We start from the raw sequence: 15000 nt of genomic DNA, 5'->3' as shown, positions 1-15000 counted from the left end.
CGGCAGTGGCCTGGGACACACACACACACACACGCGCACACACACACACAAAGGAAAATTGTTGTGTTTAAATTTGTGTTTGTACCATCGGATGGTTTGAACATGACCTTTGACCTTTAGCAGCTGGACTGGAATGTGTGAAACCAGCAGAGTTGTGCCTGTTGTGGTGTGCATCTACCCCGAACACTGTTTTTCTTTTTTTTGTGTGTGTGTAGAAACAAACAAACACATACACACACTCTTTTGTGTGGCCTTGTGTCTCTTTCACCTCCGTCACTGTGCAGGTGGAATTAAAACCTCCTCTGTGTTACTGATGATTCGGTGTCAGTTCAGCTGCGTCTCTTTTATCTGTAATGACAGGAACCAGATCAGAACAATATCATCATCAGAACATTGTCTCTGTTTGTAGGACTTTTAGCTTTTAGTGGAGGGATTTTGATCACTGAAAATAATTGGCAGATCATTCTATGGAGAGAGATTCAGCAACAACTTGATTTTGTCTGTGTGTGTGTGTGTGTGTGTGTGTGTGTGTGTGTGTGTGTGTGTGTGTGTGTGTGTGTGTGTGTGTGAGAGAGAGAGAGAGAGAGAGTGTGTGCGTGTGAGAGAGAGAGAGAGTGTGTGTGTGTGTGTGTGTGTGTGTGTCTTCATGTGAACTGTGAATTATTTATTCATTTCTTGAAAGGCAACATTCTCTCTGTCTGCCCATAAATCTGCAGAGGACTGCAGGAAAACTGCAGCATGAGCAGGAACTGGGTTCTAGATGGTTGTAGTTGTCGATGGTGGTTGTGGTCGAAGGCTCTCGACGATGGTTCTAGATGATGGTTCAAGACGATGGTTCTAGATGATGGTCCAAGACGATGGTTCTTGATGATGTCTGGAGTTTTGTTTTCCGCCTTCTTTCCTCCACTTGTTTTTTTCACTGGCTATATTTACTATGTGGGTCAGTGGGGCTTTGACTTTTCCCCCAGAGACCCCTGGCCACTCACTCACTCACTCACACTCACTCAAGTCATCACTCCCTCACACCCAAGTGGGCGGGGCCTCCTCCTTCCGTCTGTCTGTCTTCGTCCTTGTACATTTTTCATAACGTCTGCAGCTTTTCTTCTTCTTTCAATATTTCATATCCAGTATTGACTGGCCGGTCAGACCCCCCCCCCCCCCATCTCCCCACCTCCCCTCTCTTGCCCCACCCACTCTGTAATTGAGTTTGCTCTGTCTATCTGTCTGTCTGCTATGACAAAGAGCCTTATTCAGCCTCTGCTGCTCTGACAGCCAGTTGCCGCTCTGGGAGCGGATATCAAGTTAAGGAGGAATGTGCTGATCTGAATTTAACCCTGACCCTCAGCTAGCCATCAACTAGCCTTAGCTAGCCTAAGCTAGCCTCATGTAGCCTCAACTAGTCAACAACTGCATTCTACAATATACTCAGGAATAAAGTGACAAGAAAGGAAATGAAGACAACAACCTCAGTCCGTCTCTCTCACTCTCTCCGTGTGTGTGTGTGTGTGTGCGTGTGTGCAGTGTTGCCCACCTGCTCGCCGTTGGACTTCCACTGCGACAACGGCAAGTGTGTACGTCGCTCCTGGGTGTGTGACGGAGACAACGACTGTGAGGACGATTCCGATGAGCAGGACTGCCGTGAGTCATATAACACGCACTCTCTCACACACACACACACACATCATTATTATTATCATTATTATTATTATTATGATGATGATGATGATGATGATGTAATAATAATAATAATGATAATGGTCAGTTCCTGGTCAACTCTGTGAGAGAACCCCCCCCCCCCCCGCCCCCCCTCGGCTGACCCACTTCCTGTCAGACCAGCTGGAATTTACTCATCATCTTGAACCAACATAAATTTTTCATTCAGCAAACCAGTAAAATTCTTTTACCTCCGTCCCTGAGTTTCCTCCTGACTATCCGACCCCCCATCCCCTGACGCCCCCACCAAGGAAAAACAAAAGACCTGGTCCGTCTTTCAACTGCTGATGTGTTTTCTGAATCATATTTGATGACCTCCAGTCCTCGCAGTGCCCAGACGCTGCTGTCCTCATGTCCTAACACTGGCACCACACAAACGTGTGTGTGTGTGTGTGTGTGTGTGTGAGTGAATGTGGGTGGAAGTAAATGTATAACTGGGCTTAACAGCATTTTTCACCCCATGCATGTAACATGTACACACACACACACACACACTCACACATACACATGTTCTGGGTTTGGTGCCAGTGTGAGGACATGAGGACAGCAGCGTGTCGGCACAGTGAGGACAGGAAGTTGTGGAAGTAGTCATGACCCCTGGTTACCTGTGACCCCTGCCTGCCCTGTGTGAATGATGAGCATCCTCGTCTGATGTAGATGGGAGGGCGGGGGTGCGGGGGAGGGGTGGCAATAGTTTTAATGCAAAGCTACAGTGAGATGATTTGTGGTCACGTGATGATGTGATGTTCCACTCAATGGGAGGTTATTGAAGGGACGACGGCATCGTTGATCAATGGGGAGAAAAAAAAACTTTTTCCGTCAGCCATCTGACCTTTGATCTCCCTGACCCCCCCCCCCCATCCCCCCCACCCCACCCCACACAGCCCCCCGTGAGTGTGAGGAGGACGAGTTCCAGTGTCAGAACGGCTACTGCATTCGCAGCCTGTGGCACTGTGACGGAGACAACGACTGTGGAGACAACAGTGACGAGCAATGTGGTGGGAGCACACACACAAACACACTGAGACACGGACATGCGAAAAAAAAAAAAGAGCACCTTTTTTTTTCTTGTACTCCGGTGGAAAAAAATTTAATAAAATTGTGGTTGTAAAAATCTTAAATCTTCTTTTTCTTCCTCTCTTCTCCTCCTCCTCCTCCTCCTCCTCTCCACCTCCTGCTCCAGACATGAGGAAGTGCTCTGATAAGGAGTTTCGTTGTTCAGATGGAAGTTGTATCGCTGAACACTGGTATTGCGATGGCGACGCTGACTGCAAGGACAGTTCTGACGAGGACAACTGTCGTGAGTGACACACACACACACACTCACACACAACTCTCTCTCTCTCTCTCTCTCTCGCTCTCTTTCCCACACACACAGAGTTTTTTGTGATGCCCCAACAGCTCGACAACTTTTCAAAGATCCTCCAACATTTGGACGTCTCTCCGTCCTGATTAATTTTCTCTCCAGTTTGCACTTTTTTTGGACAGTTTCTTTTGAAACAAGTCGTCTGTGACATCATAAAGTGGAGTTTTGGTTCTTTGGACCGATAATGTTATTTCTCCAATAAAAAGCTGCTTAGCTCGACTCCCAGATGAAAAACAAACATCTGGAAATAACAGGATACAGAGCTCTCAACAACTGAACTTCACCTTTTTTTTTTTTAGCGGCTCTAAATGTCCTCGATATTCTCTAAATGTTCTCCAACATTTGAGAGGTTCCATATTTTCATGCAAAAGTTCTTCAAATCTCCTATGATCTCCTTTTCCTGAAACAGGAGACAAACAAAAGAGAAGAAAGAAAAGTACATAACAACACAAAACTACTAACTTCTCTGAGTGTCGTCACTGAGTTTCACTTGCTGACAGTCCCAGCTTGAAACAGCTGCTGCAGCACCTGTTCACTTGCATGTCTGTCTGTCTGTCTGTGTGTGTGTGTGTGTGTGTGTGTGTGTGTGTGTGTGTGTGTGTGTGTGTGTGTGTGTGTGTGTGTGTGTGTGTGTGTGTGTGTGTGTGTGTGTGTGTGTGTGTGTTTGGCAGCCTCAGACGTGCTGGTGGCCACCTGCAGTGTGGAGGAGTTCCAGTGCTCCTACGGTCGCTGCATCCTCGACATCTACCACTGCGACGGAGATGACGACTGCGGAGACTGGTCCGACGAGTCCGACTGCGGTGAGAGCACAGTGTCCATGTCTGGTCCCTTTTCCACTGAAATTAGGGGGTTGACACAGTCTTTTTTGAACGCGGGTCGACTCTCAATCAGGGTTATAATCGTTAACGAAAGCAAATAAAATAACGAAAACTAAAATTGAAAACACTATTTTGTTAACTGAATTAGATAAAACTAAAATTACAAGACATGACAAGACAAAAACAATAACTAACTTAAACTGTTTTGTATGTTTCGAAAACTAACTAAAACAAACTTAAATTGAAGTCATATTTCCCTTCGATTTCGTCTCTGTCAAATTAATATTTGCCTAGGAAGATTTTATTTTTATTTTTATGCAGCAGCACCTAATTGGACCTCACATTCTGTGGCATCACCCCTCTTTCAAACGACTCATGCAGCGGCAAAGTCGGATATGGGGCTTTTTTGAACATGACAAGGAGAGTGATAAAAGCAATTGTCTTGTAGTGGAAAAACAAAAAATATGTGGCTTGCTTCTGTAGCCGGTAAAACTTGACACTGCGTCCGCTACCAACTCTGCGTTGTGTCTTTAATTATGGAGAACGAGGCATAGACATTTGAAGGTCGATTTGCTGGCTGTATTTATTTTCTGTACAAAAATAATTAAAAACAAATAAGTCCGGCACTGCACGTTTCCAATGACCATCTCTGCAATGTACACCTCTCCACTCCAGGGCTAGAGCCAAATGAATGTATTTTCAAAGCATTTTAAAAAACTAATCGAACAAAAGGGAGCTTACATACCTATACAAAAAAAAATAATCAAATAAGTCCAGTACAGCACGTTACCAATGTCTTTGCAACGTACATAAGGAAGAAATAAATATGAAAAGGTTTTCGTTTCTCAACTTGACTTGTTATGGCTTAGTCAAGTAAAAATAATTTGGCAAATTATTGGTCTAACTGATGCAACACCAGACTCATGAGACAGTGAGTGAGTGATGAGGGCTTATGTTGGATGAGCTTCTTCCAAAGTGGTCTTGGGGTGTGTACTGTACCGTTTGGGTCCGGTACCGCACAGGGAGCTTGGATTAGCAACACCGACCGTTGAGGTTGAATTGCCCGTTCTGCTCTGTCCTACAGGTGGCCGAGTAGAGTATTTCTTCGTAACCGGTCGTAATTTCGGTGATCAAGCGAATTACGCAATCTCAGGGCTGAGAATGAGCCAGTTGAGATAGGGTAAAAATTAAAATTAACGGTCACTGGACGAGGCTGAGTTGTCTCTGCTACTATCTTAAACGATTACAATTGGCCTTTTGCCAGAAATGAAAAAAAAACAACCATATATATATATAGCTGTAAAAAAACAAAACAAAAAACAAAACATAGATTAGCCGCGCCGTTGTATGAGCCGCAGGGTTCAAAGCATGGGGGAAAAGTAGCGGTTTATAGTCCGGAAATTACAGTAATTATATGAATAAATATATGTCTCAATGGTTGTCAATACATAAAGGATATACAGTATGTATAGATTGAGTAGCAGTCGCCTACGTGTAACATGTAAAACTAGAATGGTAGCATGTGCAAAGCATATAACACTAATATGAGGAAAACCGATGTGCAAAGTTTATTCAACTTTCGATCAATTACTTAGGAAACACTTTCATAACCCCCCCCCCCCCCAGGGGACACTCTTGCTCCATCTGAAGCTTGAAAGTCTCCAGGCTTCATTTAGGAGGAAATCCTAAATCTGTTAATTTTGAGGTTAGAAGAGTGATTCAGTCCATTAATACTGTATTTTCGATGGTGATCACATATATGTGACTTCCAGATGTCTCTGTGGAAGGGAAAATAGAGTTTATAACATTGTCTGTTATTGAGTTGTTCAGGACCATCTGTGTTGAGGAGGTCCTTGGGAATGTCCTGCTGAGAGATAAAGGTCATAAAATTGGCACTGGCCCCAAATGCTACCTGTCCTTGCCTGGAGCCAGGTCGACTGAGAGTGTTTCGAAGTTGACTCCCAACTGTGCGTTTTATGGTCTCAAGATCTCAAGTGAGATCGTGTCACAGCATCACAGCCAATCAGGTACCACCTCTAGTACCCTGTACTCCTGGAACACCCCCTGCAAGATGTCTGGAGGGACACGGTGGAACGCCTTCTCCAAATCCACAAAACACCGGTTGGACGAACTCCCATGAACCTTCTCGCAACCAATAGAGAGTGTGGAGCTGGTCCAGTGTTCAGGGACCAGGACGGAAACCGCATTGTTCCTTCTGAATCTGATCTTCAACTATCGGCTATGTCCTCCTGTCCAGTACCCTGGAAGAGACTTTACCAGGGAGGCTGAGAAGTGTGATCCAACTATAATTAGAGGAAACCCTCTGGTCCCCCTTCTTAAAAAGAGGATCCACCAAACCAGTCTACCAATCCAGAGGCACTGTCCCCCGCTGCCAAGCCATGTTACAAAGACGTGTCAGCCATGACAATCCCTGCACATCCAGAAACTTGAGGTACTCGGGGCGGATCTCATCCACCCCCTGCGGCTTAACCACCGAGGAGCTTTCCAACCACCTTGGTGATTTCGACTTACTTTGGTGATGAACTTCGTCCATCTCCGAGTCCGGGTCCGACAAACACTGTTGAGGAACCTTTCTCTATGGAGGCTTTAGTGATGATGTCACATCGTCATTATGATGTCATCTTCATGACACCAGCACACCAATGTCATTGTTATGAGATCATCATTATCATGATGATGTCATTATCGCGCCATGATGACATCATCAGCTGCTGATCAGATCAATTTGTCTTCCCGACGAAGAAGCCGCAACCAATTAAAACCACCAATTGTGTGTGTGTGTGTGTGTGTGTGTGTGTGTGTGTGTGTGTGTGTGTGTGTGTGTGTGTGTGTGTGTGTGTGTGTGTGTGTGTGTGCAGCCTCACACCAGCCCTGCAGGTCCCTGGAGTTCATGTGCAGCAGTGGGATGTGCATCAACGCCGGCTGGAGGTGCGACGGAGAGTTTGACTGCGACGACCAATCAGATGAGAGCAACTGCAGTGAGTCCTCCTCCTCCTCCTCTAACACCTGCACTCCTCCTCTAACTTGTCTTGCTCCTCCTCCTCCCACTCTTCCTCCTCTACTTCCTCCTCTAACTCTTCCTACCCCAACTCCTCCTCCTCAAAGTGCTCCTCCTCCTCCTCCTCTTACTCCTTGTCCTCCCTCCTCCTCTTCCGCCTCCTTTAACTCCTCGAATTTCTGCTCCTCTAACTCCTCATCCTCCTTTTACTCCTCCTCCTCTAACTCCTCCTCCATCTGCTCCTTCACTTCCTCGTCCTGATCATCCACCTCCTCCTATTCCTCCTCTAACTCCTCCTCCTGATCCTCCTTGTCTAACTCCTCCTGCTTCTCCTCTAACTACTACTCCTGCTCCTCCTCCTCCTCTAACTCCATCTCCTTCTCCTGTTCCTCCTCCTCAGCTTCCTCCATGTGTACAGTTGATCAGTTCCGCTGTGCGACTGGTCGTTGTGTTCGCTTGTCTTGGCGCTGTGATGGTGAAGATGACTGTTCAGACCACAGCGATGAAGATGGCTGCGAGAAGACTGGTGAGACTCCTTCTTTTTCTTCTTTTTCTCTTCTTCTTTTTCTCCTCCTTCCTTTTGCTTCTTCTTCTGCTTAACTTTCCTTCTTCTTCCTCTCTTTTTCTTCTTCTACTTCTACTACTGCTTCTTCTCTCCTTGTTCTTCTTCTTCTCCTTCTGCTTCATTTTCTTACATTTTTCTTCTTCCCTTCTGCTTCTTCTAGTCCTTTTCTGGTCCTAAGAAAGCAAAAAATAAACTTGGCATCCTCAGTTACCATGGTAGTGTCCCTCCCTCTCTCCCCCAGGTGGCCCCCCCGCAGCGACCCCTTGTGCCTCGGACCAGTTCCAGTGTGGGAACGGTCGCTGCATCGGCCAGCGGAAGGTTTGCAACCAGGTGGACGACTGTGGAGACGCTAGCGACGAGCAGCCGCACCAGGACTGCCGTGAGTCACATGACCTTCGCCGGCCAATCAGCTGCCACTTCCTGTTTAAATGTTACAGTGACGTGGAGTTCACAAATTAAGTACTTCTTGGTCACAGAGTGAATGCTGGTGCGATTAGCTGCCGCTGCTCTGGTTGTTTTTATTGTCTTTTATGGTTTCTGCACAGCCTGCAGCAGATCACTTTCTCTTGGTGAACGTGGTATGCTGTCAGTCTCTATTCTGGGCTTACTGTCAGACAATCTTGTTTGCCAGTGTCGCGTTTCAGGCTGCCCAAGTGTTACCTGTAGCGCGCTAGCGATACACTTACCTGGCCACTGCTGCAGTCTCGGTGAACGTTGCATTATGTGGATCTGCAACCTCGCCGTGAGCTTTGTGTTCTGGTGGAGTGATCTGTCCATCGTTATTTATCCACCACAAACCCTGATCCAATACATGAGTGCGTAGCTCCTCCAACTCCGACTCCACCTGTCAGCTACCCTGCTTGCACTGCACCACTTCCCATGCATTGCTCACCCTCGCCTTTGGGGGTGCATCCACCGTGGATCTAGACGAAGCTACCGCATCAATGACTCCTAAACTCCATGTGGTCCTCCACCCGCCGCCTCCCTCTGAGAAACACCTGTACAGTAGGACCACAGCACGTTAGCTAGCCTAGTTAGGTCGGCTAATGTTGCCTTCTCCAACCAGTAGCGTAATGTCAAACTGTGATTATTTAACATCTGCATCCTCACTGGCAAGGGACAGCTACTGCAGGACCTCCTCCTCGACCGCAAGTATGACTTTCTCTGTCTGTCTCAGATTTGGCAACATCCTGATGACTTCTTTCAGCTGAATGAGTCAACTCCACATGAGTTTTACATGTCAACCCCATCTCACCGACAGAGGAGGAGGTCTATACAGGAGGCTATACAACTAAATGGACCTACTCCAACCTTACTAGTCAATATCTACCGCCCACCCAAACCAAATAAGGACTTCATCGACGAATTCACTACATTTCTCACCTACATCTGTTCACCCTCATCCAACATCATTTTGTTCTGTGATTTAAATATTCACATGGACAACACTAACCATGCGCTCACTAAGGACTTTACTACTTTCTTGGACAATTTTGGACTACAACAACATATTGATTTCCTCACTCACTCAGGCCACATTTTTGATTTAGTCTGCTGCTCTGGTGCCACCTCTTCAAACTATTCTGCTGTTGATCTAGGGTCTAGTCCCCAACGCGGTGCCCGCGGGCACCAGGTAGCCTGCAAAAACCCTATGAGTTGCCCGCAGGCCTGTTCTAAAAACAGCACTTGCCCAGGTTAAATGAAGTTGGGTTTCTCTGAAAACGTGGAAATATTTAGTTGCTCTGCCTTGCGTTTACACGGAGCCTGTGTTTTCACTGAAACTGCAAAACCAAAACCGCACATTTTCCAAAACGCTCCTCAGGGTGGATAATAAAAAAAAAAAAAAACCCGCCTTGTCCTGATTTGTGTAAACGCTGAATCCAGTCTTCCAATCCACCTTCCCGCCCTCCTCCCTCTGTGCCTGTTTACAGGAAATCAAATCCTGGTTCATCTCTAATTTACCCAAACTTCACAGCAATAAGACTGAAGTAGTCATTTACTAGTACTCACTTGTACTAATTTTCTCGAAATTCATACTCAACCCTAGGCACCCCAGCCTCACCCTCACCATAGACGACTCCTCTGTTTCCCCTTCCCCTCAGGTCAAGAGTCTGGGTGTTGTCACTGGCTTCCAATTAAACACTATGTTGACAGGGGTGTCAAACTCAAATACACAGCGGGATAAATTAAATTAAAAAATGGTGCAAATGGAGGGCCGGACTGGTTTATTGAAATTATTGCACATATTGAATCTGGACCAGTCTGCTGCAGTATGATGCTCACTTGTTTGAGCCAGATGCTTGGCAACTCATCATGGGTTGAATGAAGGTGTTCATCAGTAAGATTAGTTCTGTGAGCCTTTAAGGCTCCTACACACTGAACGCGGCAAGCGCAGGGTGGTGGCAGCGCACCCATTCATTGTGTATGTGCTACCATGGCGCAAGAGCGAACCGGCGCGCAACGACCTGAGCGGCGCGCAAGGTGAGCGCCTGCCGCCGCCACGCCTTGCGCCCGATTTAAAACAATTTTTAATTCAGGCGCACCGGGCTGTGACGACATCTTGGTGCATCCAATAGGAGAGCAGCCGGTTCTGAAAAAAGTGGCCGTCCATAACCACGCCCCTCCATATCTGTCCAACCTCCTCCACATCAGCATTCCCTCTCGGTCTCTCAGGTCTGCCTCCACTATCAACCTCACCATGCCCTCTTTCTGTCGGTCCACCATGGGGGCTACAGCCTTCAGCCACTTCACCCCTCACCACTGGAACTCTCTCCCCCCTGACATCAGAAACATTGAATCCATCTCCACCTTCAAAAAACACCTGAAAACTCACCTCAGGCATATACTTGACTCCCTCCGTTATTGCTGGTGCAAACTATTGTTTTCTTTCATCCACTTCTAAAATGTGACTTGATTTATTTCATTGTTTTTAAACTGTTGTATGCTGAACTTGAGTGCCTTGAAAGGCACCTTATAAATAAATTGTATTGTTATTATTATTATTTACAACTCATGAATCTGAAAATAATTTATTTCATCCTCCCCTTTCTCCTCTCCTTGCTCTTCCTCCTTCTTCTCCTCTTCCTCCTCCTCTCCTGCCCCCTCTTCCCCATTCCCTTCATCCTCCTCGTCCTCCTCTTCCCCTTCCTCCTCCTGCTCCTCCTCCCCTCTTAATCGTCCTCTTCCTGCTCCCAACTCCCTACTCTCCAGCAGGGCGGCGCTCTCCTGAAGGGAGCTGTGACCATCAGAATGGTGGTTGTTCTCAGAAGTGTCAGCTGGTTCGAGCTCTGGTCCAGTGCTCCTGTCACACTGGGTACCGGCTGCTGGAGGACACCAGGACCTGCCAGGGTACTCAAGTGTGTGCATGTGCATGTGTCTGTGTGCGCACGTGTGTGTAACCTACTACCCTACTACTTAGCAGTTGCGTTCGAGTACGAGTAGTAGTATTAGTAGTAGTGGTAGTAGTTGTAGTCATTGTAGGAGTAGTGGTGGTAGTAGTAGTAGTATTTGGAGTAGGAGTAGTAGTGGTGGTGGTAGTAGTGATGTTAGCAGTGGTAGTAGTAGTAGTAGTTGCAGGAGAAGTGGTAGTCGTAGTGATAGTCGTAGTGGTTGTAATGGTGATAATTTTAGTAGTAGGAGTAGTAGTAGTTGTGGAAGTGGAGGTAGTAGTGGTTGTAATAGTGGTAGGTGTAGTATTGGTATTAGTATTGGTGTATTGTATTGTAGTATTGGTGGTAGTAATAGTAGTAGTAGTAGTAGTAGTACTAGTAGTAGGGTTAGTACTTGTAGTAATAGTAGTAGTAGGAGTACTAGCAGGTGTAGTAGTAGTGGTGGGAGTAGTGGGAGTAGTGGTAGTAGCAGTGGTATTACTAGTAGTGGTCGTAGTAGGAGTAGTGGTGGTAGTGGTAGTCGTAGGAGTAGTAGTATTCGTGTTAGTAGTAGTAGTAATAGTAATAGCATTAGTCGTAGGAGGAGTAGTATTAGTAGAAGTTGTAATAGTAGTGGTGGGAATAGTAGTAGTAGTGGTGGTGGTGGTGGTTGTATTTGTAGTAGTAGTATTAATAGTAATAGCAATAGGAGTAGTAGTAGTAGAGGTAGTAGTAGTAGGAGTAGTGGTAGTGGTGGGAGTAGTAGTAGTAAGAGTCATTGTAGGAGTAGTCTTAGTAGTAGTAGTAGGAGCAGTAGTAGTATTGGGAGTAGCAGCAGTAGTAATAGTAATATTAGTAGTCATAGGAGGGGTAGGAGTTGTAGAAGGTGTTGTAGTAGTGGTGGGAATAGTGGTATTAATAGTTCTAGTCGTGGTAGTGGTAGTACTGGTATGGGTAGTAATAGTAGTGATTTGAGCAGAAGTCGTAGTAGTAGGGTTAGCACTAGTAGTGATAGTAGCAGTATGAGTAGTAGTGGGAGTACTAGCAGGTGTAGTAGTAGTCGTAGACCTGGTGGCAGTTGTAGTGGAGTAATATAGTAGTTGAAGTAGTCGTAGTAGTGGTAGTAGTAGTAATAGTTGTAGTAGAAGTAGTAGTCGTAACCGTGGTCGTAGTAGGAGTTGTGGTGGTAGTAGTAGTGGTAGTAGTAGCCGTAGTAGTAGTAGTAGTAGTAGTAGTCGTCGTATTAGGACTAGTAGTAGTAGCAGTAGAAGTAGTAGTTGTAGGAGTAGTTGTAATAGTAGTGGTAGTGGTCCTAGTTTTATTAGAAGTAGTAGTAGGGGTAGAACTAGTAGTGGTGGGTGTAGCAGTCAAAGTAGTAGGAGTAGGAGTACTGGTGGTGGTGGTATTTGTATGAGTACAAATGGTAGTAGTAGGAGTAGTAGTGGTTGTAGTAATAGTAGTATGGGTAGTGGTAGTGGTCGTAGTCCCATGGTGCAGTACATTGTGTAGTACATTTGTACTTTAAAATCTTCAGGATCTTATCTCAGAAACAATATCAATGATAATTATAAAAATATTTATATATTTATATATTTATATTTATATATTTAAAATATTATATATTTGAATATCAAAAGTAAACTGTGCAGTGTCAATATTTTGCTGGAAAACTGTTGATTTCAATCTGTTTTGGACCAGATTCTGGATTATTATTATTGATTTTTTTTATTTGATTTAAACTTGTGCAAGGTGTTTTTCCTCCTGCTGAACGGAGCCTTCGGGCAGGGCACCAGGTGCTGACCTCTGACCTCTGACCCTGCAGATGTGGATGAGTGTGCAGAGGAGGGCTACTGCAGCCAGGGCTGTACCAACTCCCAGGGAGGCTTCCGCTGCTGGTGCGTCCAAGGCTACGAGCTGCGGCCGGACAGGCGTAGCTGCAAGGCGCTGGGTAGGGCACCACTCAACCTTGACCTGTGCCCCTGTGAACATTTTCTAAACAGATTTTTTTAAAAAAGAAAAAAAAGTTTCCTTCATATCTCTGAGAACTACTAGACAGGCTGCAGTATCTCTGCCAGGCCACGATAGTAGCCTAGCATAGCCTAGCATAGAAGCACAAGGATATCGAAGAAGAAGAAGAAGAAGCCCTGGAGCTCCAAGTGTGTTTATGGAGATAGGAGCTTAACAGCTATAAATAGCTTAGCAACGATAGTAGCCTAGCATAGCCTAGCATAGAAGCACAAGGATATCGAAGAAGAAGAAGAAGAAGCCCTGGAGCTCCAAGTGTGTTTATGGAGATAGGAGCTTAACAGCTATAAATAGCTTAGCAACGATAGTAGCCTAACCTATTCCAGCATAGCACTACAAAGAGAAGGAAGAAGAAGAAGCACCAAGTTCTCCAATTTGTTCTTGGAGTCAATTTATAACGTATGTGGCAAACTCAAGGCCCACGGGGAAAATCCGGCCCGCGAGTTAATCGTCTTTGGCCCACGTGATGATATTTAATTTTTAATTGGTATTACAGTTGGTCTGGAGGTGTATTGCATGCACCACCATAATACTGCGAGTACCACAATGCACTGCGAGTCTGGAAAAGTAATCTGGCTTCGATAAAAAACGCTGGCATGGCCACGATGTAATACCTATGCCAGGCCTGGCATAGGTATTACGTCGTTTTAAGTCATTTCCAGCGTCTCCGTGTTAACAGGAAAAATTTTGAAGACGGCTTCGTGTAAACGCGTTTTTTTCGAGAACGTTTTCTAAAATTGTCGGTTTTAAATAAAGCTGTCTTCGTGTAGACGGCCCCTATGTTTGTTCCCACATAGCCGTGTGAACAACTGTTCTCTTTGATGAAAATAAACAAAACATCACACAGAACTCACTGGTGAGCACCTTCACTCAATCCTGAGGATTTCCTCAGGTCAGAGCCTGACCCCAAACATTGATGAGACACCCCGGCTCAGACGAGTGACCGTCATACAGCAGCAGACTGATCCATTTTCAGTTTTTAATTTAGTTTCATTTTTGCATTTCTTGCTACGACAGACCATTAGATTTTTCTGTCAAGAAAACAGTTTTTTGGTTGTTGTTTGCGTGTAGATATCTTCTCTGTGGAATGGACACTGGAAAGGTTGCAGACATGGAGCCATGAGAAATGCATGCAACTGATTTTATTTATTTTCTACATTTATAAAAGTAGTGATTGGTGAGGATCACAAAGCAGCAAACTGAGTTCACTGCAGCTGTAACACGGTTCCATATTTGCACCATTTTCTCTTGCTATTGAAAGGACAGGTTTGATTTTTCTTTGAAAAAAAAATTTTTTTGTTAAAAAAATGTTTTCAGTTGAAATTATTGATAGAGCCGGAAAAAAAATATTGCAACTGATTTTATTTATTAGCTTAATGATTCATATTCAGGCAACACCATATAGCAACGTTGTCTAGGCTGTGATTGGTCCAGATTCAATATATGCAATAATTTCAATCAGTTTTCAATAAACATTGAACCAGTCCGGCCCTCCACTTGTACCTTTACTTTAAATTTGCTCCTCTGTGTTTTTTTGAGTTTGACATCGCTGCTTTACAAGAACTTCACTGCTGCCAACAAGCTCACATGAACTTTGACCTCCACCTGTTTCCTCTGCTCCCTCAATCATCTTCCCCCTCCCCCAGGCCCGGAGCCGGTGCTCCTCTTCGCCAACCGGATTGATATCCGCCAGGTTCTCCCCCACCGCTCCGAGTACACGCTGCTGCTCAACAACCTGGAGAATGCCATCGCGCTGGACTTCCACCACCAGGAGGAGCTGGTCTTCTGGTCAGACGTCACGCTGGACCGCATCATGAAGGCCAATCTCAACGGCTCCAATGTGGAGGAGGTGGTGTCCACCGGCCTGGAGAGCCCAGGTGGGGACGCTGCTGGAATCATGTCCATTTCCCCAGTGTGGGATAAATAAATCCTAGTTTAAACTAATGATACATATATCTATCTATCTATCTTTTTATTCTATATGTTGTACCTCCTGTCTCTGCCTGCAGGGGGCCTAGCCATCGACTGGATCCATGACAAGCTGTTCTGGACCGACTCTGGGACGTCCCGGATCGAGGTGTCCAACCTGGACGGGAGCCACCGCAAGGTCCTGCTGTGGCAGGACA

The 15000-nt window shown here is 45.6% G+C and overlaps 1 protein-coding gene and 1 long non-coding RNA gene across 3 annotated transcripts in view; both read left to right on the top strand.

Annotated features, from left to right (window-relative positions):
* The window catches only part of LOC142889659 (uncharacterized), a 250072-nt gene that overhangs the window by 55107 nt on the left and 179965 nt on the right, over positions 1–15000 (top strand). The window lies entirely within an intron of this gene.
* lrp4 (low density lipoprotein receptor-related protein 4) overlaps positions 1–15000 on the top strand; it is a 94366-nt gene that overhangs the window by 50653 nt on the left and 28713 nt on the right. The window contains exons 3-13 of one of the 2 annotated variants that reach the window (XM_076028443.1): positions 1522–1638; positions 2598–2711; positions 2897–3013; positions 3751–3879; positions 6777–6896; positions 7317–7442; positions 7723–7860; positions 10695–10829; positions 12672–12797; positions 14521–14751; positions 14884–15000. The exon at positions 14884–15000 is cut by the window's right edge and continues 40 nt beyond it. In XM_076028443.1, coding sequence (XP_075884558.1) covers positions 1522–1638; positions 2598–2711; positions 2897–3013; positions 3751–3879; positions 6777–6896; positions 7317–7442; positions 7723–7860; positions 10695–10829; positions 12672–12797; positions 14521–14751; positions 14884–15000 — 1470 coding nt within the window. Of the gene's footprint in view, positions 1–1521; positions 1639–2597; positions 2712–2896; positions 3014–3750; positions 3880–6776; positions 6897–7316; positions 7443–7722; positions 7861–10691; positions 10830–12671; positions 12798–14520; positions 14752–14883 lie in introns of both variants that reach the window. The other variant, XM_076028442.1, reaches the window with a different exon arrangement.

Source organism: Nelusetta ayraudi, unplaced genomic scaffold (assembly GCF_046127955.1).
Source record: "Nelusetta ayraudi isolate G7.1 ecotype Tasmania unplaced genomic scaffold, CSIRO-AGI_Nayr_v1 ptg000023l, whole genome shotgun sequence".
NCBI classification, from domain to species: Eukaryota; Metazoa; Chordata; class Actinopteri; order Tetraodontiformes; family Monacanthidae; genus Nelusetta; species Nelusetta ayraudi.
This window is presented reverse-complemented; position numbering and strand designations above follow the sequence as displayed.